This window comes from Hypanus sabinus, chromosome 2 (genome assembly GCF_030144855.1).
Source record: "Hypanus sabinus isolate sHypSab1 chromosome 2, sHypSab1.hap1, whole genome shotgun sequence".
NCBI lineage: Eukaryota > Metazoa > Chordata > Chondrichthyes > Myliobatiformes > Dasyatidae > Hypanus > Hypanus sabinus.
Window position 1 is genome coordinate 177,576,219 of NC_082707.1, and position 26,178 is coordinate 177,602,396.

A 26,178-nucleotide genomic window follows, 5' to 3' on the forward strand; every position below is an offset into this window, starting at 1 on the left:
TATACTCTTTCTTCAGGAACACTTCCCTTTGCCTACCTATGTCACTGGTACCAATATATACCACAACTTCCAGTAGTTCACTCTCCCTCTTTAGAAAGCCGTGGATCCAATCCAAGACAACTCTGACCTGGCACCTGGGAGGCTACGTACTATCCAGGTGTCTCTCTTTCACGTCAAAAAAATCTGCTTTCTGCTCCTCTAGTTATGGAATCACATATCAGTACTGCACTCCTCTTCTCCTTCCTACTCTTCTTAGCCACAAAGCCAGACACACAGTCACTGCGGCTTGCCCCTGGTAGGTTGTTCCCCAACAGTATCCAAAGCAGTATACTTATTATTGTAGGGAACAGCCACAGCGATACTCGGCACTGGTTACCTATTCTGTTTCTCTCGACAGTCACCCTGTTTACTGCCTCCTGCAATTTAGGGGTGACTACCTCCCTGCAGCTTCTACCTATCACATTTTCCAGTACAAGCCGAAGCTCATTGAGGTACAGATTCCAGTTCCTTAACATGGTCTCTTAGGTGCTGTAGCTGGATGCACATATTGCAGATGTAGTTATCAGGGAGAGTGAAGATCTCTCAGAGTTCCCACATCTCACACAAAGAACATATTACCTGTAGACCCATTCTCAGCACACTAGCTACGTAGGTCAACCTTCTATAATCCAGCACCATTGGGACCTGAGGAGTGCCGGATTAGTGAAAATGCCAAATTACAGAAGGCTCACATTAAGCAATAGCTAACTGCCTCACCACATCTTTAAAATATCATGTAAATCAGTACAAGTTAGATAATAATGAAACAGAAATATTAAATGAGTAGCAAATTAAATTTTAATAAAGTAATGTACTGTACAGGCACAGATAAAATAAAGGGTACAGGTAAATGTACAGGAATTAACTTATACAGAACAGTTGAACACTCCCGCTTCTAAAGTGAGACGTTTAATATACCTTCAGGCAAAGTTACAAGTCTCCAAGTGTGGGGTTGTCAGGATCATCAACATCTTCATCATGAAAAATCACTGAAGCATCAGGAACTGGTGCTGAAACTGGCACAACAGTTTCTTCAAAAACTGTTGATGTTGGTGGCAGCACATCTGGCTGAGCAGAAACAGAAGTCGTAGACAGGAGATCTTCTATCCGCCACATTTCACGTGACCACCAGGCAGCCAGGGATTCGGCGTTGGGCTCTTCCCTCTTCACACGTAATTACTGAGGGAATCCTCGTTAGTTTATTTTCCTCTGCTTATTAGTATGCTTAAATTCAGCTGGTCGCCACATCTGATCTGAGGTCGTAGGCAGAAGAGAACGGAGCGCCAGCTGGGCGACGCCGGAGGGCACTGCGTGACTGCCGGCAGGCGGGTGAGAAGGCGGACTGACCCAGCGCGCACCAGCTCCCCCGCTGCTGCCAAGTGAGATAGGCAGGTGCCGGGCTGCTGCGCCGCATAAAAATGATATTAATAAATGCAGGAAAAGAGCGTGCCAACACACGAACAGATCTACTGCAATCAAAACAATCTGCAGCAGATTGGTACGATAACCAGTGAAATTTGAAATTAGTTGCGCGGAAAATTTGAAATCAGTGCTGGATTATTGAAGGAACCAGATTACAGGTAGTTGGATTAGTGAAAGTTGACTGTACTAACAGAGAAAAAATTACTGAAAACTTACTTAGCTTTGTTTGCCAAAGCCTGCTGAGCCAAAGCCAAACCACTCTAACACTGCCACATTCCAACAATGGCTGCTCCATTTACACCTCCCTTCTTTTATTGACTCCACGCTGATTGCAGCCCACCAAAAAAAAATTATTTAAGAGTGCATGATCACTGTTCCTGAAGAAAAGAAAGTAACAATCAATTGTTCACAACAGGATCCTACAAACATCAATTAAATGACAAAATCTTATTTTTCAGTTGTCACTGGTAGAAAAATAAATGACAGTCAATGTAAAGAATTCCACTGCTCTGCCTCAAAGAGCAGCCTGATGAGTGTCCAGTAGATGTTGCATTATGTACTAGAAAGCTGATGCTTGTAAAAGTTCAGCAGTCGACATGACTAAATGCTAAAAATCTGAATGGTACCAGAACACACATCATGCTGACCAGAATGTGACCCACTACAAGACCATAGTGATATCCAAAACATCTTATGGATTAATATCCAGTTTTCTGCTGCACAGACAAAGAACTAAGATAAACGATCATGTTTTGGTTTAGTAATCGTTAACTTTTTTTGGAGTTTAGAACAACAAGGGGTGATCTTATTGAAATGTACAAGATCCTAGGGGCCACAACAAAGTAGATTTGAGATATTTCCACAAGTGGAAGAGTATCAGATGGAAATATAGTCATGATGCAATGGGTAATCATTTAAAACTGAAGAAATTTGTAATTTTTTAAAAACTCACAAAGGGGGTTAAATTTCTAGAATTCTACACCCAGATGTTATGCAGGCTAGACCACTGAAGGTAGGTAAATAATATTTAAAACAAGATGGGGGAAATGGAGGGTAATGTAGGAGTGTCACAGAAACAGAGTTAAGGCCTTTGACAGAAAATGACAGGGTAGGCATGAGTGGCCAGCAAATCATACTTCTTTTATAAAATTAAATCAATAAAAACTGCAAAACATGGATTGCAAAGCTCAATAATTGGATGTATAACAATAAATAATTTAAAACTTATCAGGAACAGCCTAGCTATGGCTCAATGGCCAAATCAAAATCAGACTCAGAATCAGACTTTAATCGCCAAGTACCTGTGCACATACAAGGAATTTACTTCCGGCAGATGTTGTCTCTCTGCTCATAATAATAATGATAAATATAAATGAAAATATAGATTATACATACAAGTAGTGTAATCCAAGTAATAGTTAGCCGGACTAGACTGCTGTACAGATTTTAAACTAGCACTGAGGCCCAGGACATTACAGGGAGTACAACAGCCTGATAAGTCTGCGCTCCAGTAGAGACCCTACTCTGTGGATCTCTCCTTGCTTTCTACCACTATCTTAACGCTATTACAATTATGGGTCACTGTAGCCGAAGTTCTACCTGACTGCCACTTCAGCTACAAGAGGAGATCCAGTATTTCACTCTCCTAAGTAGGGTCATCTATATAAATTCAGAAAATTTTCTTGGACACATTTCACAAATTCCACCTTGTCTAGGCCTTTAAAATTTTGGGTAACCCTAGTCAATACAGGGGAAATTAAAATTTCTAACACAATCCTATTATTCTTACAATTACAAGCAAATTATACAATATAAAACCAAAAGATGCAGAAGGAAACAATGCATTTATACTTTTTCATTAACCTTGTTATATACTTAAATTCTCAAAAATGACAGCCTTCATGGCCATAAATTAAACCAATCAATGCAGAACCAGGGTGATATCTTAGTCCCTAGTTTGTCAATAGCCTCTGTCAGCAAAATTCCATTCATATCAATGGTTGGATTCACAATTTTTTTGAAAACCAAAAATCAAACTATTCAGTTCAGCTATCCTCAAACTCATAGTATATTTTGTCACCTACCCCCCCCCCCCCACCCCGACACACACTATGAACAAATAAGCAACTCATTTTGGGAGGGAAATAATATTCAATAGACTACCAAAATCTATTCATATCTATTACATAATTGACCCTCCCCCCCACCACCCATGTTGTATTCACTTGAGTGATGAAAAATCACCCACATGGAATTAATTATTCATTATCCTAAAATTTGTGAAACAGAATAGAATTCACTCTCTAGGGGTGAGTATGAAAAGTGAGTAAATCAACAGAAATCTTTTTTTTTCTCCTAACTCATTCCTTGATGCATGCAGATAATGTGGCTTTGTAAAATAAAAATGCATCCCGTTTTCTAACAATGCAACCAAGATCCCATACCTTCCAAACCACAGAGATCAAGTCTCCTACCACAGAAAGATGACCCTGTGATTTCAGTCTCTGAGACCAACATAAGAGCATCCTTCAGGAGGGTGAACCCAACAAAAGCATCCAGCCCAGATAGGGTACCTGGCTGAAGTACTAAAGGCCTGTGCTGATCAACTGGCTGGCGTATTCATCCGTACTTTTAATCTCTCACTTCAGCAGTCTAAGGTACCCATCTGCTTAAAGAAGGCTTCAATTATACAAGTGCTTAAGAAGAATGGGGTAACTTGCTTCAATGACTAAATTCCAGTCACACTTATATCCACTGTGATGAAGTACTTTGAGAGGTTGGTGATGAAACATAACAACTCCTGCCTGAGAAGTGACTTGAATCTACCCCAATACACCTACTGGCACAACAGGTCAACAGCAGATAGCATTTCATTGGCTCTTCACTCATCCCTAGGACATCTGGACAGTGAAGGTGCATTTCAGCTCAGCAATCAATATTATCATCCCCTCAAAATTAATCAACAAGCTTCAAGAACTTGGCTACAATATCTTCTTATACAACTGGATTCTCAATTTCCTCACTTGCAGACCTCAATCAATTTGGACTGGCAAAAACATCTCCACAATCTCCAGCATCACAGGTGCATAAGGCTGTGTGCTTAGTCTTGCTTAACACTTATGACTATGAGACTAAGCACAGCTCCAATACCAACACCACTGTCATTGGCTGAATCAAAGCTGGTGATGAATTAGCATATAAGAAAGAGACTGAATATCTGACTGAATGGTGCCACAACAACCTCTCACTCGATGTCAGCAAAACTAAGGAGCTAATTAGTGAATTCAAGAGGAGGAATCCAGAGGTCCGTGAGCTAGTCGTCATCAGGGGATCAGAGGTGAAGCGTGTCCGCAACTTTAAAATCCTCAGTGTTATAATTTCAGGAGATCTGCCCTCAGCACAAATGCAATTTTGAGGAAGCACAGCAGCACCTCTACTTCCTTAGAAGTTTGCAAAGATTCAGCATGGCATCTAAAACACTGACAGACCTCTCTAGATGTGTGATGGAGAGTATATTGACTAGTTGCATCACAGCCTGGCATGGAAACACCAATGCCCTTAAACAAAAAATCTTAGAAAAAGTGGTGGATATGGCCTTGTCCATCATGGATAAAGACCTCCTCACCACTGAGCACATTTACATGACCGTCGTCACAGGAAAACAGCATCCATCATCAAGGACTCCCACCCTCCAAGCCATGCTCCCTTCTTGCTGTTGCCTTCAGAAAAATGGTACACACACCAGGTTCAGACACAGTTCTTAGTCCTCAACCATCAGGCTCTTGAACCCGAGGGGATAACTTCACTCAACATCATTCACCGCATCAACTGAACTGCTACCACAACCTATGGACTCATTCATGTTCTCGGTACTTATTGCTTATTTATTTATTTACTTATTATTATTTGTATTTGCACAGATTGTTGTCTTTTGTACACTGGTTGTTTGTCCATTCTGTTAGGTGGAGTCTTTCACTAATTCTACATGCTTCAAGGATTTACTACATATGCCTGCAAGAAAATGAATCTCAGGGTTGTTTATGGTGACATATTTATTTTGAACTTTGAAATGTTATTTTACCATACACTAAACTAATAGCAAGGCAATAAACAAACATACCACAGAAGTGAATTCCAAGATAAGTTACAGGAACTTTCCAATATAGATTAAAATATTACCTTGTAAGGCGGTGAGTTATACAGATCACAAACACGTTAAATTATTTACATCGCAGAGTAACAAAACTTTAAAATACCATCTTTGTTTAATTAAATTCTGCCAAACCCCATATAAAGTGGGGTTCATCATCAAGAAAAGTGTCAGCAGCTAACAGCAGTGCTAATTTGTTTATTTCTGTCAACTTATGTTATTGATTTATATGTACTTTGTTGCTACAAGAAATGCATACTGCTACATGTACAATATGCAAGATAATAACCCTTATTATTTATTACTGCGTGGACTAAAGCTAAAATAACAGATATCAATTCCAAAGAATGAAGTTGACAAGAGCTGGAGCCCCTCATTCATCTTTATATTGTTAGCTGTGTGTACTCACTTCAACATCAACTACAATATGAGTAGCTGCAGTGATGGCAGTGCACTGATCATAACAAAAAACTGGTTCAAATTCTACCACTGCATGTTGTCAATTTAAAATTTATTTTAATAGATTACCACAAAACAGTGTGACCACACAAACTGTCAAGCTTGTGTTAAAAAAACATAATTGTGAACTAATGAAGGAAAACTGCTATTACTTACCATACCAGACTGAAACACAATTCCTATAGATACAACTTGGTTGCAGATGCAGTAAAACTCTGATAAGTCACTATCTGACTATTTGGAAATACTGATAGTTTAAGTATCCGGCTCACCAATTAATGTTTCCCATTCACAGTGGCATCAGTTACCACACCCTCTGCTCACTCACCTTGCCACACCTCTTTGAAGCTTACCTGGTCTGTTCACTACAAGAGAAAATATACAGATACTGGAAATCCAAGCAACACATGCAAAATGCTGGAGGAACTCAGCAAGCCAGGCAGCATCTAGGAAAAGAGCACAGTCAACATTTCGAGCCAAACCCCTTCAGCAGGACTAGAGAATAAAAGCTGAGGTGGGGGGGGGGGGGGGAAAGAGAGAAACAGAAGGGGGCATTACCAGAAGTTTGAGAAATCGATGTTCATGCCATCAGGTTGAAGGCTACCCATACAGAATATGTGAACACCACCCTAACTCTTCAGCATTTCCCATTCCCTTCTCTCTCTCTCACCTTATCTCCTTGCCCACCCGTCACCTCCCACTGGTGCTCTTCCCCCACTTTTCTTTCTTCCTTACATGGCCTTCTTCTTCTTCATTCAACATCCCAGTTCCTTACTTCATCCCTCTCCCTCCAGGTTTCACCCATCACCTCGTGTTTCTCTCTCCCCTCGCCCACCTTTTAAATCTACTCCTCAGCTTTTCCCTCCAGTCCTGCCAAAGGGTTTCGGCTTGAAACTTCAACTGTACTTGCTTCCTAAATGCTGCCTGGCCTGCTGAGTTCCTCCAGCATTTTGTGTGTGTTGCTGGTCTGTTAACTGCCTTCTCTTGAAGCTCACCAATCTGTTCACTATCCTTTCTCAAAACTTACCTAATTCCAATAAATATTTGTCTATTATGTGTTATATTTTTAAAAAACGAGAATTGTAAGTTCACCAGAGCATTAATATGAATAATTTTGAATAGTCCAAATATCTGCTAGTCCAGCACCCAGAAAACATAATGACCAAATTGGTCAATTAATAACCTTACCTCCAACATGCAAAACATTTACATTTCGATATTTTGGTAGAGAGCAGAATTACAATTGCTTCCACACCTGCCAAACAGCATGGATTTCAGTATCCAATTAAATCTCTAAAAAATTATTCTAAACCAGTAAATAAGTTTCATCGAATGTCAAAGTGATATGCCAGATGTTAATTTAAAAGGCAAACACGAGGAAATCTGCAGATGCTGGAAATTCAAGCAACACAAAATGTTGGTGGAACGCAACAGGCCAGGCAGCATCAGTCCTGACGAAGGGTCTCGGCCCGAAACGTCAACAGTGCTTCTCCCTATAGATGCTGCCTGGCCATCTGCGTTCCACCAGCATTTTGTGTGTGTTGCCAGAAGTTAATGTTTACGCAATTTAATCACTTTTCACTATCTGAAGTCCGGATGAAAACAAAGAATACATATCATGCCAAATCTAACAGCATTAATACAGGAGTTGTCAGTAGATCTTCCAGCTACAGAATAGAGATAGACCAGTGTAATTAATCCAACTTTCAGTTGGATCTTGGTTAACATGCACCTAACACACTTGCCTTTGCTCTTGATCATTTAATGTTTTCATCTAAATATCTATTTCAGTTTTTAAAGATCCCACTTTATGCAACAGTCACAACTTTCAAGGGCAAGATTCCAACTGTGCTGTGGAAAAAAGTTTCAAATATATCCGTTTGTGACTAAATGCAGCTTTTGTATTACATCCCATGTTTTTCACATCCCTAACAAATAAAAAGCTCCAAGAGGACCACAGCCTTGATGCTGAGTTTGGAGGCCTGCATGCCTCAATGACCTGGAGAGCTATGCTGGCTGGAGCCAGGATTTTATGCTTCAGCTCATAGTAGGGCCACCCATGCCAAACAGGTCAAGGGTAGGGGCCAGACTTAGAGTGCCCACGGGTCCTCCAGGTTCAAGAGTTCCGCTCAGGGATAACAACCCTAACTGGTAAAACAAAATGGTTATGGAAACAACAATGAGTGTGATGGTATTCCTGAGTCTCCACCCCAGGACTTAGGTGACTGGCAGTAGTGAAAACTAAGAGGAAGCTACTGACATGAAGAAGGGAGCCCTGAACACTACCAGAGATGGAGGACCTTCTTTGATGCTCTAAATGTCAGTGGCATAATGGGCAGTAAAGTAAGAAAAAAATCAAATTAAAAAATGTCTTTTTATCCAGTCCATCACGCCTTATCTGTCTGAACAAGAAATAAAAGGCAATAGAATGGATTCTATCCTTGCAGTAGTACTCCTCAATTGAGTACCATTCTCTTCAGAGAATGGACCCCAGGGTATTATATGAAGAAAAATTAAATGGAAGACTTAAAATAAAGCTGGTGTTTGAAAGGCAACAGACAGAAGACTATCTCACTTCCTCCAGAAATGCAATAGCTAAAGACAGCAATAAATAAAGGTTATTTCTCAATCCAGATCAAGGCTCAGGTTTATCCTTTATCAAACAAATTAAAAGGTATTGGGGGTACATTATGAAGGTTAAATGGCTCAACTTCTAGGGCTTAGTTATTTTTCCTAACGTTGGTGAAATATGTACAAAAATTAATTTTACTATCATGGCTCAACTGTAACGAATTGCTAAATAAGGGGAAGCAATGAGCAAACATGACACAGGAAAATGTTAAAATAATTCTGAAAATCATATCTCTCTCACTGTTTGGGTGGATTGTTTAATATTTACCTAACATACACCTTGGGCATGAAAGCCAGCAGGTCCCATATTCTCCTCTGGCCCATACTAACCTCATGTGGACCATGGAATAAAGCAACCAGCAAGAGCCTGATGCTCTCCAACTTTTAAGCTTGACATCACATCATTATTCATTCCTTTCTACAACTTAACATTTTGATTCACCATGGTTACCATCCCTTGTGAATCACAGTTTTGGTCATCTATAATGCAGACTTCCCTTAGAATTTTTCACCAATATAAACATTCTCTGCCAGGAAAATGTTATGAATGGAAACAAGATCAGAATTTTATCATATTGTATAGTACAGGGACACAAACAATTATGAGGTATAAAAACATGAGAAATAATGGAAATTATCTATAAGTGATATTTTTATGAAAGCTCTGTTAAAGTTCTCTAAATGATGTCAAATTGAGAAATGCCAAGTATATTCTACAAGTTTAGTGCATTACCACACTGACCACATCATCATAATTGGAGCAGCACGATTCAATATGGACATAATAAGTCTTTCAAAAGGATTCCTGAAGCAGCACCTAACTGGGGTTTTAAAAAAAACTTATTACAGAATCTATAACATTTACACAAGTGCTGTTTAGCATCCACGGCATTATGTTCCTCTCTACAGAATGCCCTTGTTTAAGTCTATTAATATTACCCTCTATTCCATTCTCTCATCAGAAATCACAGAAAATTTGCACAAAAAAAAGCCTGCACCACCTAATCACATCTTCATTACTGGCTCTATGCCCCTGCAGGTAACAACAGGTGCTATTTAAAAGTGATAAGGACTACTGCCTGTACTACCCTTCAAGTGACTTTTTGTCTCTTCCACTCTCTAACCTTCTGCCAATTATTCTAAATCTATGTACCTTGGTCTCTGATCATGCAACTGAGAGGAAAGAGCCCTTAATTCTTCCTTTTCAATCCCTTATATAAATCTCCAGTACCATATCAAATCTTTCTTCATGGCTACAATTTTGCAGTCTTGCAATATCCCCAAAAATACCGACCACACTCTTCCAGTACAATCTTTTTCTAGTAATTTGGTGACCAGAACTGTACAGAGTACTCAAGCTATGAAATGACCAATGCTGTTTATTGCTCAAGCTAAATTTCCCTGTTATTTTCTAAATTTTAAATGACTTGACAAAGTTATACTTTTTTGAAACTTCCTTACTGACCAGTCATGTGATATTTAAGGATCAGAGTACATATGTTCCAAGATCTTGGTTTTTCCTCACCTTGCACTGTACATCCCTTGTGTCTTATTAAAACCGTCCAAATACATTATTTCCCTCTGCTTCCCTAAACTCTCTCTTAAGTTTCACTACTACACTTTCAATATTTTTTATACTTCCAGATAATGGTCTGCTTTCATACAATGCTATTGATGATTGCATGGTCCAAATCCAAGAGTTGTCCCAAATAAGCAGAATCCACTGTACTGCCTTTGTTTCTTGACAACACTCCATCTAATTTGCCACTCTCACGTGGATCCCACAGGCTTTTGTATTTTTGACCAATCTGCTAAGTGGGTTGTAGACAGACACAAGCAGAGTACATCAAATGCACTACCCTACAGAGCAATCTTGTTACCTCAAAAAAAATCCAACCATGCATTAAACACAGCCTTCCCTTAACAAATCCATGCTTTCTAAATGAAGGCTTGTATGAACCCCAAGTATGGGACTCCAATAAATTGTCTACCAAATTTAAACTACCGTACTCTAATTTCAAAGGTATATTTAATGTCAGAGAAATGTATACAATATACATCCTGAAGTGCTTTTTCTTCACAACCATCCATGAAAACAGAGGAGTGCCCCAAAAGAATGAATGACAGTTAAATGTTAGAACGCCAAAGTCCCCCCCCAAGCTCCCCTCCCTCCCGCGCGTAAGCAGCAGCAAGCAATGATCCTCCCTCCCCACACCAGCAACAAAAAGCATCGGCACCCACCACCAAGCACTCAAGCGTGCAACAAAGACACAGACTTGCAGTACCCCAAAGACGACTCATTTACCCGGTATATTGGTTTCTTGGTTATTCCTTCTTCCTTCCTTTGAGTACAAAGTTAGCAGTCCTACAATCCTCTGGCACCATCCTTAAAGCCAGAGACTTGAATAACTATAGTCAGACCCTCTATAATACCCACCTTTCCATTTTTTAAAAGTCTGGAATACATCTCATTTAGAGATGACTATGCATTTTCAAAGATCTTAAATTCACTGCTTTTCCCCATTTATCCTAACTCATTATTTTACGTTCTTGGTCTTTAACTGCAAACAGCAACAATTAAATACGCTACTTTTGGTAAAATGCACACAAAATATTCAGTAAGCCCTTCAACCATATCCTTCCCCACCATACAAATTACTTTTTTCAGCCCTAATAGTCTATTCTTTTCCTTGGTTAACCACTACTCAATGTATTTTCTATGACTTTATAAGTTTTTTTAAATAATTTTTCTTACTCTTTACCTTCCTAATTTAAAATTTTATTGTTATACTTTCTATAGTCTCAGTTGGCCCCTACTTAAATGTATCTATTTTATTCACTTCAGCCACTCCTTAAGCGAATTTCACATTTTCACCACTCTCAAGTAAAGAACATTTTTGTGGCTATTTTCTATTGATCAGCTCTATTTACGTTCACAAGTGGAAACATACCCTCTGCATGCACTATTAAAATCTTCTAATAATTTTAAAAGCCCATACTGTGCAAAACTTCTGCTCTTTTTTCTCAAGAGAAAAGCAACCCAGTCTGTTGATTCAAATTATAAACGAACAACACTTCAGGATTCAGGGTTTGGACCTGAATCAATCAAAATACATTCATTATCTGGCATTCCATTGATTCATTCAATTGATGTAGGCTTTCCTTTTCAGAGAGGGCCTCATTAACTTATGGTGCCAGTAACCAGTTGGACTTAAAAATCAGCACTAAACAAGCAAAGTATTTTTGAGAAAGATCTGAAATTAAGTCAATAACAATATTTTCTTACTAACCCTAATGGAATAAGACTTCGCTATATTGATAGCATTCACAGATTTGCAAGTTAGACCACACTACACTCAGCTGCAAAATTGAACAATCAGGTGACCTACCAGTGAAAAACTATATTCCAACAAGTGCTCTTAAATCCACTGTGCTCCTAAAATGTTTGCCAATCTGGAAAGAGCTTGATGATTTCAGGAGTAAAACAAGTTATGTTTCAAAGGTCTTGTGCTGGACAAGTTGGAAAGGAGAGTAAAATAAATACAATGCAAAATCAGCAGACTTAAAATTTTTCACCGTGTATTCTCTGATTACCTACTAAATAGGTGTGTCCAATAATTTGGCTTTATCTTTAAGTTCCTGGTTAACTTGCAGGTTTAGTCAGTGATAAGGAATGCAAGTAAAATGCATTTCTATAGGATTAGAATATGAAAACAAGGATGTAATACTGATGCTTTATAAGGCACTGAACAGGCCACACTTGGGAGTACTGTGAGTAGCTGTGGGCCTCTTAACTAAAAAAAAAGACATGCTGGCATTGGAGAAGGTCCAAAGGAGGTTCACGAAAATGATTCTGGGAATAAAGGGGTTAATGAGTGAGGAGCATTTGATGGCTGCACTCACTGGAATTTAGAAGAATGAGGGGGAACCATTGAAACCTATCGAATATTGAATAGCCTAGAGAGAATGGTGGAGAGGATGTTTCCTATAGTGAGGGAATCTAAGACCAAAGGGCACAGCCTTAGAATAGAGGGACGTCCATTAGAAGAGAGGTTCTTTAGCCAGAGGGTGGTGAAGTCATGAAATTCATTGCCATAGATGGCCATGGAGGCCAAGTCCTTAGGTATATTCAAAGTGGAGATTGACAGATTCTTGATTGGTCGTGGTGTCAAAGGTTACAGGGAGATTGGGGTTGAGGGGAATAACAAATCCGCCATCATGGAACGACAGAGCAAATTTGTTGGGCCAAATGGCCTAATTCTGCTCTTGTGTCTTGTGGTCAACATCCAGAAGATCTATCCTGGGCCCTACACATTGATGCAACTAAAAGAAGGCTCACTAACAGCTTATTCCAGTTGCAGTTTCAGCAGATTTACTCTGTCACCAAAGGCTTGAGAAAATTTCTACAGATATCATTCTGATTAATTGCATCACTGTCTGGTAAGGATCAGAAAAAGCTAGAGGGTTGTAAACTCCATCAAGGGCACAAGCAATCTTAACATTGAGGACATCTTCAAAAGGTGGTGACTCAAAATGGCAGCATCCATCATTAAGGAACCTCATGATCCAGGTTATACCCTCTTCTCATCACTACCATCAGGGAGGAGGTACAGGAACTTGAGGAAACACACAATGTTTTAGGAACAGCTTCTTCCACTCCACAGTTAAATTTCTGAATGGACCTTGAACACTACCTGATTTTTTGGCACTACTTATTTATTTTCCATATACATTTCTTATTGTCAAGAATAGTAAATTTTTTTGTGTTGCACTTTACTGCAGGTGCCAAACAAATTTCATGACATCTGTCAGATAATATGTCACGCCACCACTGTAACATAGTGGTTAGTACATGCTATTTCAGCTTGAGACGTCAGAGTTTGAAGTTCAATTCCAGCATCATCTGTAAGACAGCTCATGAGCGTATAGGTTTCCTCTGGATGATCTGTTATCCTCCAACAATTCAAAGATGTACTGGTTAGTAGGTACTTGGTCGTTATATATTGTCCTATGGTTTAGGCTGGAGTGAAATTGGTGGGTTGCTAGGCAGTACGGTTCTTTGTGGCGAATGGGCCTATTCTGCACTATATCTATAAATAAAATAAATAATAACACTGATTCTGATTATTATACCAACTGTAACAGAAGAACAAACTTCAAACAATTATTAAAATAACTGGGGGAATACCAGTACACAAGAAAATGTTCACAGCTTTAATAAATGATAGAAAGCAGCTCTGGAAACATGACGTACTTTATACATAGATTACATTTCTTAATCAACTGGAATAATCTTCCAAATTCCTCACAGTAAATGCTATATTGTCACCAAGTCAAAGAGATAAACAACCAAGTCTATACAAATTTTAACCTGAAGATTTCCAAGACTCAGATGCCGGACATGAATCATTTGAATTATCCTCGTGATCTGATGTTCAACTGAGCTATTCTATTAACCTTCTTTTCCAGAGGCATCATTCACTTTTTGTACCAACTAGACCAGAAATTTCTACCAAAACTGTGACAGACAAAACAGCTATTGCTAATATACATCAGTTGATAGTCAAATCTCTGAATTATCACTAGCATTCACCAGTATACTTAAAAGGACATGTAACCACAATGCCTAGAATTTAAAGTATCATTTGCACCCAATAGAACTAGCAGCAGAAAAATAGGATTCATCCAATCAGGAGTAGTTTCTTTTAAAAACAGAAGACAGTTCAATAACATAAAGAAATAGCTTAGCATATAATAATATCCTTAGAAATCCCAAGAACATTTATCGGCAGCATTATGCATACTGCACAATAAACACTCAAATATAATTTTATCTATGGTTACCATTCTTGCTTTTTTTCCTGAAACAATTATGGGTATGAAAATTCTAGTTCTCATGTACATGGGAATTAAAAACAGCAATAATTCATCAGTACTACTGCAAAACATCATTGTCCACAAACTTTTCAGCTTATCTATATTTTATCTTAGGAGGCAAACATTTTGTAACACAGAGCATTTTGAAAATCTTACAAAACCCTGGTTTCATAGTATCATGCTTTATAAAGTCATTGTAACTCCCCAGATCAACGCAAATTAGTTCAATATTCCAGGGGCACATAACTCAAGCTCCCCAAACAATATATTTAACACTAAAAGCTACAAGTAATTGCCTCAAGAGACCCTTGTTACTTCAACAACAGGGAATAGACTGTTAGCCTTGCAACCACACAATGGATACATCTCTACTGTACCTGGATCACTTAGATATGATTTAGATTTACATCAGGAAGCTGCAGACAAACCTTATAAATATCAGTCTGCTTGGGTATCAGTAAAAGTATAACGGATGGGGGATGTCTTCAATCTGTATTTACGTTCAATGTCTCCCTCGAACTTTGCACAACCTTACATTTCATTAAAGAAACGTCTGCAGCGGGGAATAAGAAGTTACTTTACGGATTTGACCATGCAGGATCATTATAAACTGTGCTGATTAAATCTATTCTTCTCTTTGGTCAAGTTCACGCCAGAGCTCCTTCTCCAATCACACTGCTACAGCCACCCACCGCCCACCCCCCAACCAACCCCAACAACTTTGCAAAAAGTGCTTGAATGGGGACGGAATCCAATAGTGGAATATTGCAGGCACTATTGGTGGAGCGGAGAGTGAAGGCTGACTTTTGTGGCCTTACCTTTGAGTAGAGGCAGGGGGTTCAAGTCGACGGCTTTACCCTGGATCCTGTACTGCGAGGAGCTCTGCGAGCGCTTCTGCTTGGTCTTCCGAACGGACTTGCGGGTGAATCCATCTACTTTCTCCGTTGGGGTGGTGACGGTAGGCGAGGACATATCCCTTCCGATCGCGTCAACCTGGCGCCTGGTCACCTCGCAAAAGTGGCGTTAAGCAGCAGCAGCAGCAGCAGCCCGCGATCGGAGGGCGAGCGGCAACAAACGATCGGGCGGCCCCCCACCCACCACCGGCCGGCGTCCTCTCCGCCTCTCGATCGGAGGGGTGGGAGGGGGTGTCGTGTAGGCGAGCTCGGGGCCACAGCAACCCCCAGGCTCCTGTCCAGTTAGTGCCACCCGCCTCGGGGCCGCTCACTTCAAGCGTCCATAAAATCGGGCGGCTGCGGCGTGTGTGAGAGATCAGATCCCCTCCGCGATGGGGAACAATTATGAGACGATTTATATTTTTTTCAAAAAAAAACTGTCACATTCCTTGAGCGCACTTGATCCACCAGCACTCGCCCGTTCCTGATACGTCCTCGTGTGGTATTTTCTATCCCTCCCTATTGTGTTTTTCCTCCTTTTGTGTCAGCGCCGAACGGCCGCATCTATTTCCAACATGGGGTTGTGCGGTCAAGTCGGCGAGGGGGTGTGGAGAGGACGGCAAGGGAGGATATGGGCGGGTCACTCGCCCCAGCCCGCCCCCTGTCCCCCATTGATTGGCAGGGGTCGGGACACTCCGCCGACGTCAAACGGCAGGGGCGCCTGATGACTGGCTGTCGGCTGATGTCAATCAAACCGACATGTCGCCGCTGAGCGGTTGGTGCCGAGGTCAATCCAGTGGCGTCACGCCGTGAGAAAGGCTGTGCGCAGGGGTGGGGGGGAAGGCGGGCGGTGTTGGAAGAAAGGAAGAAAATTTAAGTTCGGTTGAACGGATGCGACGTCGTTCCATCGGGGCCGTTTTCTTAGGCCTGGAGGTGAACAAACACCCCTAGGAGCTATTGCCTGCTTACAGTCGAAGGGAGTTTGTAGCTTGGAGAAAGTAGATTAGTATACAGTGCTAAACCCGCCTGAGGGATCAAAATACTAGTATCATCTACAACTGATTTGCATTTTAATGTGTATGTCAAATTTGACTTTTTTTGCATACGTGTTTATTTTGTGTTCGCCTGTGAGTTTTACGGCCAAGTCGCTGTCCAGAAATTTGAATGCAAAAGTCTAGGTTGTATATTTCAGCCTGGTGATGAGGGAGAAGGGCTTCGCTGTGAGAAATGCCGTCACAGAAACGGTTACGGCGGAGAAGAAAGCCATTTGGGCAACTCTCCAATTCCACCCATCAGCCCCACAGCCGTAACTCTGCAATTTTTGTTTTACATCTTCATCCAGTTCCCTCCTGAAGAGACTGGTTTCACCGTATCTGCAGACAGAGCCTTCCAGATTACAACTACACACTTCCTATTAAGAAAAAAATGTATTTTCTTAGTGATATTCTTAGTTATCTTTCTCTTTATGCCTGTGATGTTTATTTAGTCCTTGACCTGAAGTCTTCTCTCCAAAGGAAACAGTCACAGACTACCGATTGAATCGTCGTAACTGCATTCCATCTTCCCATGCTCCAGTACATATTTTGCTGGACCGTATCTAATGTTTTCATACCCTTCTTGTAATGTGTAATTTAGATTTTAACGCAGTACAATACTCGTGGTAGGCCAGTGCTTTATAAAGATTCAGCATAACCTCCCTGTTTTTATACTATACAACTCTGTTGTTAAAGCCTTATTAATCATTTCACAACCTACCTTACTATTTACAATTATTTGTATACACATATCCCTAGTTCCCTCTGGTCCTGAATCCATTTTAGAATGATATTTTTAACATTACTTCTCTGCACTTTTCCTATCAAAATGCATCACCTTGCCTCTCTATATTAATCCTCCCCTGTCATACTCTCTCTATTCCACTAGCCTGTTTACATCCTGACAAATGTATTATCCTCCTTCTGGAGCACAATACTGCCAATTTAGAAAGTATGACTTACATTCCCTTGTCCTGACTATTAACTTAATTAAATATGGCCCCAGCACTGAGCCTAAAGAATGTCACTGCTCACCTTCTTCCACTCCAAAAATAACAACAGCACAACTGTTGCTTGTTTCTAAGCCAACTTCATTAGTGTGTTGTCGATGTCCCTTTTACTGATAAAAGCCTAAAAGTCAGTAACTTAAAAGACTTCTGGGAGTCTGTAAAGTTAATAAAACACAATTTACTCCCAACAAATCCATGTTGACTTGCCTTATTTTCCTATGAGTGACTATTAATCCTCTCCTGGATCAATGTTTCCAAAGGATTTTCCACCACTCAGATTTTATTGTCTGGACTTTAGATCCTTGACTTATCTATATCTGAAATGGGTGACCACCAGGCACAGTAGAAAAAGCCAAATAATGCGGGAATCTGCAAGTCCTCTCTCTCAGATAACATCGAGGGAGATGGCCCAACAGAGGAAGGAAACAGCAGCCATGTTTGTGGCACCACAAATGGCCTTGCTGCACAGAAAGGAGAAACAAAAGGGGAGGGCTATAATGTTAGAGTACTCAATTGTAAGGGGAAGAGACAGGCACATCTGCGGCTGTTGACAAGTTTCCAGAATAAAAGATAGTACGGTTGAGGAATAATCTCAGGATTACAGCACCACATTTTAGTCAAAGTAAAAACAGCAGGATCTATCAGATGATTACCTGGCTAGAGGAATGGTGTTAAGGGAAGGAATTGAATGCCTGGGACATTGAAACTAATTCTAGGGTAGTTAGGCAGACTGCACATAAACAGATTTATGACCAATATCCTGGGGAAATGTTTGATTGTGAGTTTGCAGCTGGGAGACAGAGGAAGGGGAAATAAGGAGGGAAACAAGAAAAGGGAAGAGGAAAACCGATTAGACAGCTGAGAAATCAAGGATGAAGAACAAACAGCCAAGGTGCAAAATAGTACTAAGAAGACTTGAGAAATGACCAGTTTAAAGCATTTGTGTCTTAATGTTTGGAGCATTCACAATAAAATAGGTGAATTAGTCCTACAAATAAATGTAAAAGAGCATGATACCATTAAGATTATGGAAATGTGACTGCATAGAAATTATGGATAGGAACTAAACATCCAATAGTATTTAATATGTAGAGAGGACAATAAAAGGAACAAAAGTGCAGACTGTTATTTAAACGGGGAGAAGGTTCAAACATCTGAGATGCAGAGGTCCTCCTGCAAGACTCCCAGAAGGTTAATTTACAGTTGAGTCTGTAGTAAAGAAGGCAAATGAAATGTTGGCATTTATTTCTAAGGGAATAGAGTATAACAGAGAGGTGATCATGCTGAGCCTTTATAAGACACTGGTCAGGCTGCACTTTGGAGTATTGTTAACAGTTTCCATTAGAATCAAAATCAGGTTTATTATCACCAACGTGCATCATGAAATTTGTTAACAGGAGCAATGGAATACATGATATAGAAGATGAAGAAAAAATAATAATAAGTAAATCAATACAGTATATGTATATCAAATAGATTAAAACTGAAATAATAAATATTTAAAAAGTGAGGTAGTGTTCACGGGTACAATGTCCATTTAGGAATATCCCAGAAAAGAAGTGTTGTCATTGGAGAGAGTCCAGAGGAGTTTCACGAGGTTGATTCTGGGAATGAAGGGGTTACCTCCAGCTCCTTTTTCCTTAATTCCTATGTAGAAAAAGAACATATGTCTGCTGAGATAGCCAACTTGATGTATGCTGAATCTGTTCAGGTTGGCAAGTATGTCCAACAAGTAATTGAGCTCTTCATGGGATTTACTCCCTAAACCACAGAGAGAGGTCTTTTAATTTTTTTTAATTATTTGTGTTCCTTGAGCTTTATTAGCAACTAAGAAGACATTACCTCTACTTCAGTCTTACAGATTATATTTTGCCTATTTTAAAATTGTTGGATGAAATACCATAAGAGAAAGTAAATTTGTCTTCCCGTACTAACCTTAGTCTGCTCCTTGCATGCCTATATAGTTTGTAACCATTTCCAGTTTGTTTACTCGGAAGCAGAATTTTTTTTGCAGAATTTTTTCTGGAGCAGGTGAGAATGAGAGGAGATTTGATAGAGGTATACAAAATTAGAGTAAATGTAAGCAGTCTGTTTCCACTGAGATTGGGTGGGACTGGGACTAGAGGTCATGAGTTGAGGGTGAAAGGTGTTTAAGGGGAACTTCTTCACTCAGACGATTGGTGAGTGTGTCAAAAGAGCTGCCAGCAGAAGTGATGGATGCAGATTCGATTTCAACATTTGAGAGAAGTTTGGATAAATACTTGGATAGGAAGGGTATGGAGGGCTGAGGTCCAGATGCAGATTGATGAGACGACACAGAATAATAGTTCGGCATGGACTAGATGGACTGAAAGACCTGTGTCTGAGCTGTAATACTCAATGACTCTGTAATCATGCTCTCTTGCAGATTGCATCAGGTAATGGTCAGAAGCAATGTTTGCCTGAGAGTCTCAGCTTGAAACATCGACTGGTTACTCTTCCATCAAGGCTACCTGGCCTGCTGAGTTCTTCCAGCATTTTGTGTGTGTTGTATGGATTTCCAGCATCTGCAGATTTCTCTTGTTTATAATTTGACTGGCTGTAAAAGACTTTGAATCTCCTGAAATGTAAGGTGAAGTACAAGGTTGTTCTTGTCTTTAATTGACCCTATTTTATAATAAACTTGTAGTTTAATAATATGTATAGTGCTCCTGGCATAGGCAGATCAGACAGTTTGAGTCAAGTTATAAGTGTGATCACAATGACCACACTGGTTTTCAGTCAGGATGTTTTTAAAGCAAATTAAAACTACCCTCAGGGTGTGACGCAGGCTGTACCTCTTTCTGTGCTGTAATCTTTACAATTCTATGGTTAGGGCTTCTGCTTCGCATCATAATCCTGTACATGTAGTCAAGTAAAAAGAGGACCTGTCTTCAAGGTGATTTGGTTGAACAATCTAAACTTCATAAAGTTACAGACTAGTAATACCAAAATATGAATGATAGCATTTCAAAGGTTCAAGGTACATTTATTATCAAAGAATGTATAAATTATACAACCTTGAGATTTGTTTACTTACAGGTAGCCACAAAGCAAGAAACCCGAAAGAACCCAATTAAAAATAAATAAATAAATAAAAGACTAACACCCTATGTGTAAGAGAAAGGGGAAAAATATAATCATGCAAACAATTGAAGTGAGCAACAACAGTCTGAACCAAATTGAGTCCTCAGTTCCAAACCCTGGAGCAGCTCAGAGGAGGCCCAAAGCCTCACTTATCAGTTCATCATAATAGCAGGCATGGAGCACAGCAGCCGGGACAGTCTTCAGCACCTCAGTGCCATTGAGAGAGGAGTTACTCAGTGAGATTGGCTCTCAATGGGAAGTACGAGAGTTAATCACAGCTTCGATCAGTTTCACAGCACACTTATTTGGTATTAGTTTCTTTTGCATGGAACAATTGGTAATTTTTTTCCTGCAGCATTTTGAGATCTAGGGGAGAAATAGTGATTGTTAATTCCAGCCATGCCAAAGTGACTTTTTTCTAGATGAGATGTTAAAATGAAACCCAGAGGACAGATGTAAAAAGGCCTATGGTCTTGCATCAAATAAGACCAAACATTGTTCACGTGGCATTTTCGCCAGCATATGGTTCAATCATGCTTAATTTGTTGTAATGTGCTTTGGGATGTCCTCAGGTCATCCAAGGCACTACAGTGATGAAGTCATTTCTTTTTTTCTTAACATATTCAATCCTTTGATAAAAATACAATACTGGATTTGCACATTTTCCTTTGTGAAACTGAATTAATTTATGGGGTGGACACCATGTTGCTTTCCAGCACCACCTGTGAAAAGTCTAATGTGTGCCTCAGATTATTTAAAACAATGGCTATTATTTATTTTTAATTTCTTTCTTTACTCTCTCCTGAAGGAAGCAATTCCCAGGAGCTTATGGCCATCTATTATCTTGATGAGACATTTCAAGTGTATAAACCCTGACTTCACAGTCATATTTAATCCATGCTCTTTTGGCTTTTTAACAGGATAGTTTTCCCTCCTAACTCAGGAGGTGAGAGTTGTCAAATAAATTAGGATTGGAATGAGGTGCTTTATCCGTTACCCTCACTTACTAAATTATATATTTTACATATTGAAATCTTGGATAACTTTTAAATTAAGCTTTTAAACAGATTCACACTTCTCTTTTTTTATACAGAGTAAATCAATAGAACACTTCTTTTCTCTTTTACTCTGATTTTTTTCTTAACAAGGAGAAAAATTACATTAAACTGTACATGACTGGGATTTGGAGAGGGGGTGTTGAGTTTCTCTCTATGCTGATGACTTATTGCTCTTTCTCTCAAATCCGTCTACATCCTTACCTCTAATGTTATCACTTCTTGACCAGTTTAGCCAGATCTCTGGCTATAAACTTAATTTACATAAGAGTGAACTTCTCCCAATTAATAAAGAAGCACAAGAACTAACATTTCATGATCTCCCTTTTAAAGTAGTCCATAATCAATTTACTTATCTTGGAATTACAGTCACAAGGAAGTTTAAAGATCTCTTTCGTGAAAACTTTGCCAATCTTTCATATGCTATAAAACAGAGTCTGGTACAATGGTCACCTCTATCTATGTCTTTGGTAGGTCATATTAATGTTGTTAAAATGTATGTTCTCCCCAAATTTTTATACCTATTTCAATCTATCCCAATTTTTATTCCTAAATCTTTTTTTGATTCCTTAGACTCTATTATTTTGTCATATCTGTGGCAGAATAAGCGCTCTAGAATTAATAAAATCCATCTCCAAAAATCTAAAAAAGAGGGTGGCATGGCTTTACCTAACTTTCGTTTATATTATTGGGCAGCTAATATACGTTGTGCTACCTTCTGGTCTTTCTTCCATGGCCAACCCGAGTGCCCTCACTGGGTGGCGATGGAGCTGAGCTCCACTAAAGAATTATCTATCTCTGCACTTCTTGGCTCTGCACTCCCTAGTAGTCTGCCCAGATCAATAGCTAATCCTCTTGTTAGACACACTTTGCGTATATGGGCTCAGATCAGGAAATGCTATGGTTTCCGGGGGTTTTCCGTTACCAGCCCTATTGCTCATAATCACCTTTTTTTACCTACTACATACGATTCAGCATTCCAGGTTTGGTATAGGAAGGGCATTAGACATTTTGAAGATCTTTTCATTGATAATCGCTTCGCTTCTTTTCAGCAGCTCTCTGTTAAGTTCAATCTGCCCAATGCTCATTTTTTCAGATATCTCCAAATCCAACACTTTATTGCTCCTTTAATTCCTAACTTTCCTGAAATGCCTGCGAAAAATGCTATGGACCTATTTCTTTCCATGAATCCACTAGGTAAAGGCTTAATATCAATCATCCGAGATAAACTAGCAGCCTTAAGACGGGCCCCCATGGATAAAATCAAAATGGCCTGGGAGCAGGATTTAAATATCTCCTTATCTGAGGAGAGCTGGGATTCAGTTCTCAAATCGGTTAACTCAACCTCTCTTTGTGCTCGCCACTGCCTTTTACAGTTTAAGATTGTTCATAGAGCCCATTTGTCTAAATCTAAACTATCTCGATTCTACCCTAGCGTTAGTCCGCTCTGTGATAAATGCAAGAGGGGCGTGGCCTCTCTCATCCATATGTACTGGTTCTGTCCTAGCTTGGAGAAATTCTGGAAAGATGTCTTCACTACGTTATTGTGTATTCTGAATCAGCACCTAGAACCAAACCAAATTGCTCTGTTCGGTTTTTGGGGCGAGACAGATTTATGTCTGGGTCCGACCAAATGCCGAATATTATCCTTTGCCTCTCCCCTGGCTAGACGCTTGATCCTCCTCAGATGGAGAGATGTTGCCTCGCCCACTCATGCTCAATGGCTTAATGACATCATGGCCTGTTTGGACCTCGAAAAAATTCATTATTCAGTTCTCAATTCGGATCTAAAGTTCCATAAGGTCTGGGGACCTTTTATCGAGTACTTTCATAACCTTCCTCTTGACTAGGGTTTTTTTTTCTTTTCGGTTCCTTGCTTTCAGCTCCTTTTTTTTCTGGTAGAAGGCATTATTACCCTCTGTTGCTGAGTGTATTCACAGTCTGGGAGTTTGGCAGTCCTGACTTATACTCTCTATATTGTGTTGTGGTTGGTCTGGAGCTGCTGTCGTATTTTCTTGTGTTGTGGGGCTTGGGGAGGACACTAAGCTTACTTGTCTTTAATTTAGGTGCTTTTTTTTTGCTAAATTCTCTTCCTTTGTAGCATATTGTTATTGTATGCTTAATTTTGCACTGTTTTAATGTTCCTCATTGGGATTTGGGGTTTTTAATTTGTAAAATGTTTTGAAAAACTAATAAAAAAAATTTTTTTTAAACTGTAGTACATGTAGTTTAACAAAAATGTAGGTGTATAAGAGGTGACATTTCTTTGCTGCATTTATAGACAATGCAAATATTTAATAATAAAAAGAGATTTCTAGCTTTAAATATTTTGAACCAAGAGTTACAGAATCTAAGATTTAGGTCTCAACTCCAAACTGTGCCTTAATACATCCTGTTTATCCCATAACAAATATTATCCACTGTGTTGGCCAAGCATGACACACGTCCTCGTTAGCCAAGAATATAGAGCTGAGATATGCCTGACCACTGCTCACACATCATGAATTCTGATCTCCACTTTAGCTGTGAATTCTGACGCTCTTACAGAGCTGATTATCTACATACCACCTTTATCAGGAATGACACTTGAAGACATACCATGCATTCTCAATTTAGGTGTGTCTGTCCCTGTAAACTTGGCACAGTAAAAAAGTTGTAATATTAATCGGCTCATTGATATGTCATTGTCTAAGGGGAAAAATGCTCAAAATTCTCAAAGTGAATTAGTTTTTAAAGGATAAAATCATTCTGTTCCTTAGAAATGTCTCATTAGCAGGTCTGCAAGATTACACTCTGATTCAGAATCAGGTGAGAAAAGTTGCTGAAAGTCAATTTTTCAAATTCTAATCAGTACCATATTCAATCAGCAGTATGAATGGCATATGATTGAGGGTGGAAATAAGATCATTATGTGGTTTTGTCTGATTGTTGTAAGTCTGATGTGAACCAGTTTTGGTGTAGGAAGGAATCTGAGATGCAAAACAAGTTTAGCAAACCAGTTCAGATCTCCCATTCAAGGTTTATTTGAAATTTCCTCTGAAACAAAACTTGATGAAATTAAAACTCAGCTTTTCAGTTGGTGGAACATAGGACTGGAAATTGAATTATTCTGAAATTTGATTATTTGATGCTGCAAGAGCAATGTGCAAAATTGGCCCCCTAGCATCATTTTTGGAGATTTTTGAGGATGTGACTGGTTAAATAGCAAAAGCATTACCAGTAGATTTGATAGATTTAGCTTTTCAGGGGAAATTCGATGAGATGTATACAAAAGGTTCATCAGCAAAATTAAAACACATGACATACGAGTTAATGAGAATAGATTGAAATCTGGTTAGAAATAGAAAACAGAGAGAGAGGATGGCATTTAACAAATTGGCTGAATATGACTGGGAAGGTAACAGATGGTCAGTGCATGGGTCTCAGTTTTTCCCAATCTATGATAGTTCAAAGTACTTTTATTATCAAGGTATGCGTACATTATACAACCTTGAGACTTGTCTCCTTACAGACAGCCACAAAACAAGAGACCCAAAAAAAGACCAACACCCAATGCACAGAGAGGGAAAAAATACAAACTGTGCAAACAATAAAAGCAAGCAACAGCATGCAGAACAAAAGTGAATGCTATTGAAAATTAAATTAGTCTGGGAGCAGGGTGGAGGGTGCAAAGAGATTTCAAGATTTGGATAAACATGGAGGTGGCAAGTGAAACATATTGTTGAGAAATGGGACATCATCTGTGTCAGGGCACAAAACAGAGAAGCAGGCTATTTTTTAATGGGAAGAAACTGAAGAGAGTAGTTGTTCAATGTGACCTCAGTGTCCTTCAGAAGGCCCTGAAAGATATCACACAGATGCATCAAATGGTATTTTGGTCTCTGTTAATGGGAACATGTAAAAATTAGGTATTAAGGTGCCTTATTTTAATTATGTAGGCCATGGTGATAGCATGCTCAGACTATTATTGAGTACAGTTTTGGTCTCCTTACATAAATACAATCTATTTACTTGTTAATGTCAGAGTGCAGCAACATTTCACTAGATTGGTCCCTGGGATGGCTGGTTTGCTATACAAGGGGAGGTTGAATTGACTAGGCTTGTAGTTTCTAGATTTTCAGAGGATGATAAGTGTTCTTATTGAAATTCACATAATTCATAAGGGCTCGACAGGGTGGATGCATAGAGTATGTTTTCCCAGTATGTTATGGGCTAGTTTGAACCTGGATGAAGTGAAATTTCTTCACTCTGAAGGTGGTGATCCCTTGCATATTTCCAACTCATATAAGAAGTTGGAGGTTCAATTCACTGAGATAATTCAGAACAGAAATTAATATATTTCATATTATGAAAGAGATTAAGGGCTATGGGGACAGTGGAGGAAAATGGTACTGAAGTGGATCAGCCATGATCTTGATAAATGTGGAAAAGACCAAGAATTAGATGCCTTACACTTGCTTCTTGAAAATTAGGTTGTTAAGAATTCTTTCAAAATCTTTTCTT

At 39.4% G+C, this 26,178-nt stretch overlaps 2 protein-coding genes across 2 annotated transcripts in view; one reads left to right on the top strand and one right to left on the bottom strand.

The window, feature by feature from the left end:
• The window catches only part of ppp2r5eb (protein phosphatase 2, regulatory subunit B', epsilon isoform b), a 112,431-nt gene extending 96,376 nt beyond the window's left edge, over window positions 1–16,055 (bottom strand). Inside the window, exon 1 of the mRNA XM_059960083.1 lies at window positions 15,397–16,055. Within this exon, the coding sequence (XP_059816066.1) occupies window positions 15,397–15,550 (154 nt within the window). The 5' untranslated portion in view covers window positions 15,551–16,055. The remainder of the gene's footprint in view (window positions 1–15,396) is intronic.
• A 258-nt stretch (window positions 16,056–16,313) lies between these two features.
• Window positions 16,314–24,403, top strand: LOC132387718 (uncharacterized). The gene is made up of 2 exons (XM_059960080.1): window positions 16,314–16,548; window positions 19,923–24,403. The coding sequence occupies exon 2, from the start codon at window positions 21,885–21,887 to the stop codon at window positions 23,523–23,525; it is 1,641 nt and encodes a 546-aa protein (XP_059816063.1). The 5' UTR covers window positions 16,314–16,548; window positions 19,923–21,884; the 3' UTR covers window positions 23,526–24,403.
• Window positions 24,404–26,178: the final 1,775 nt, after the last annotated feature.

What these genes read in the sequence shown, in the direction of transcription:
- LOC132387718 (XM_059960080.1), top strand. Translation starts at nt 21,885, where the DNA reads ATGTTATCACTTCTTGACCAGTTTAGCCAGATCTCTGGCTATAAACTT.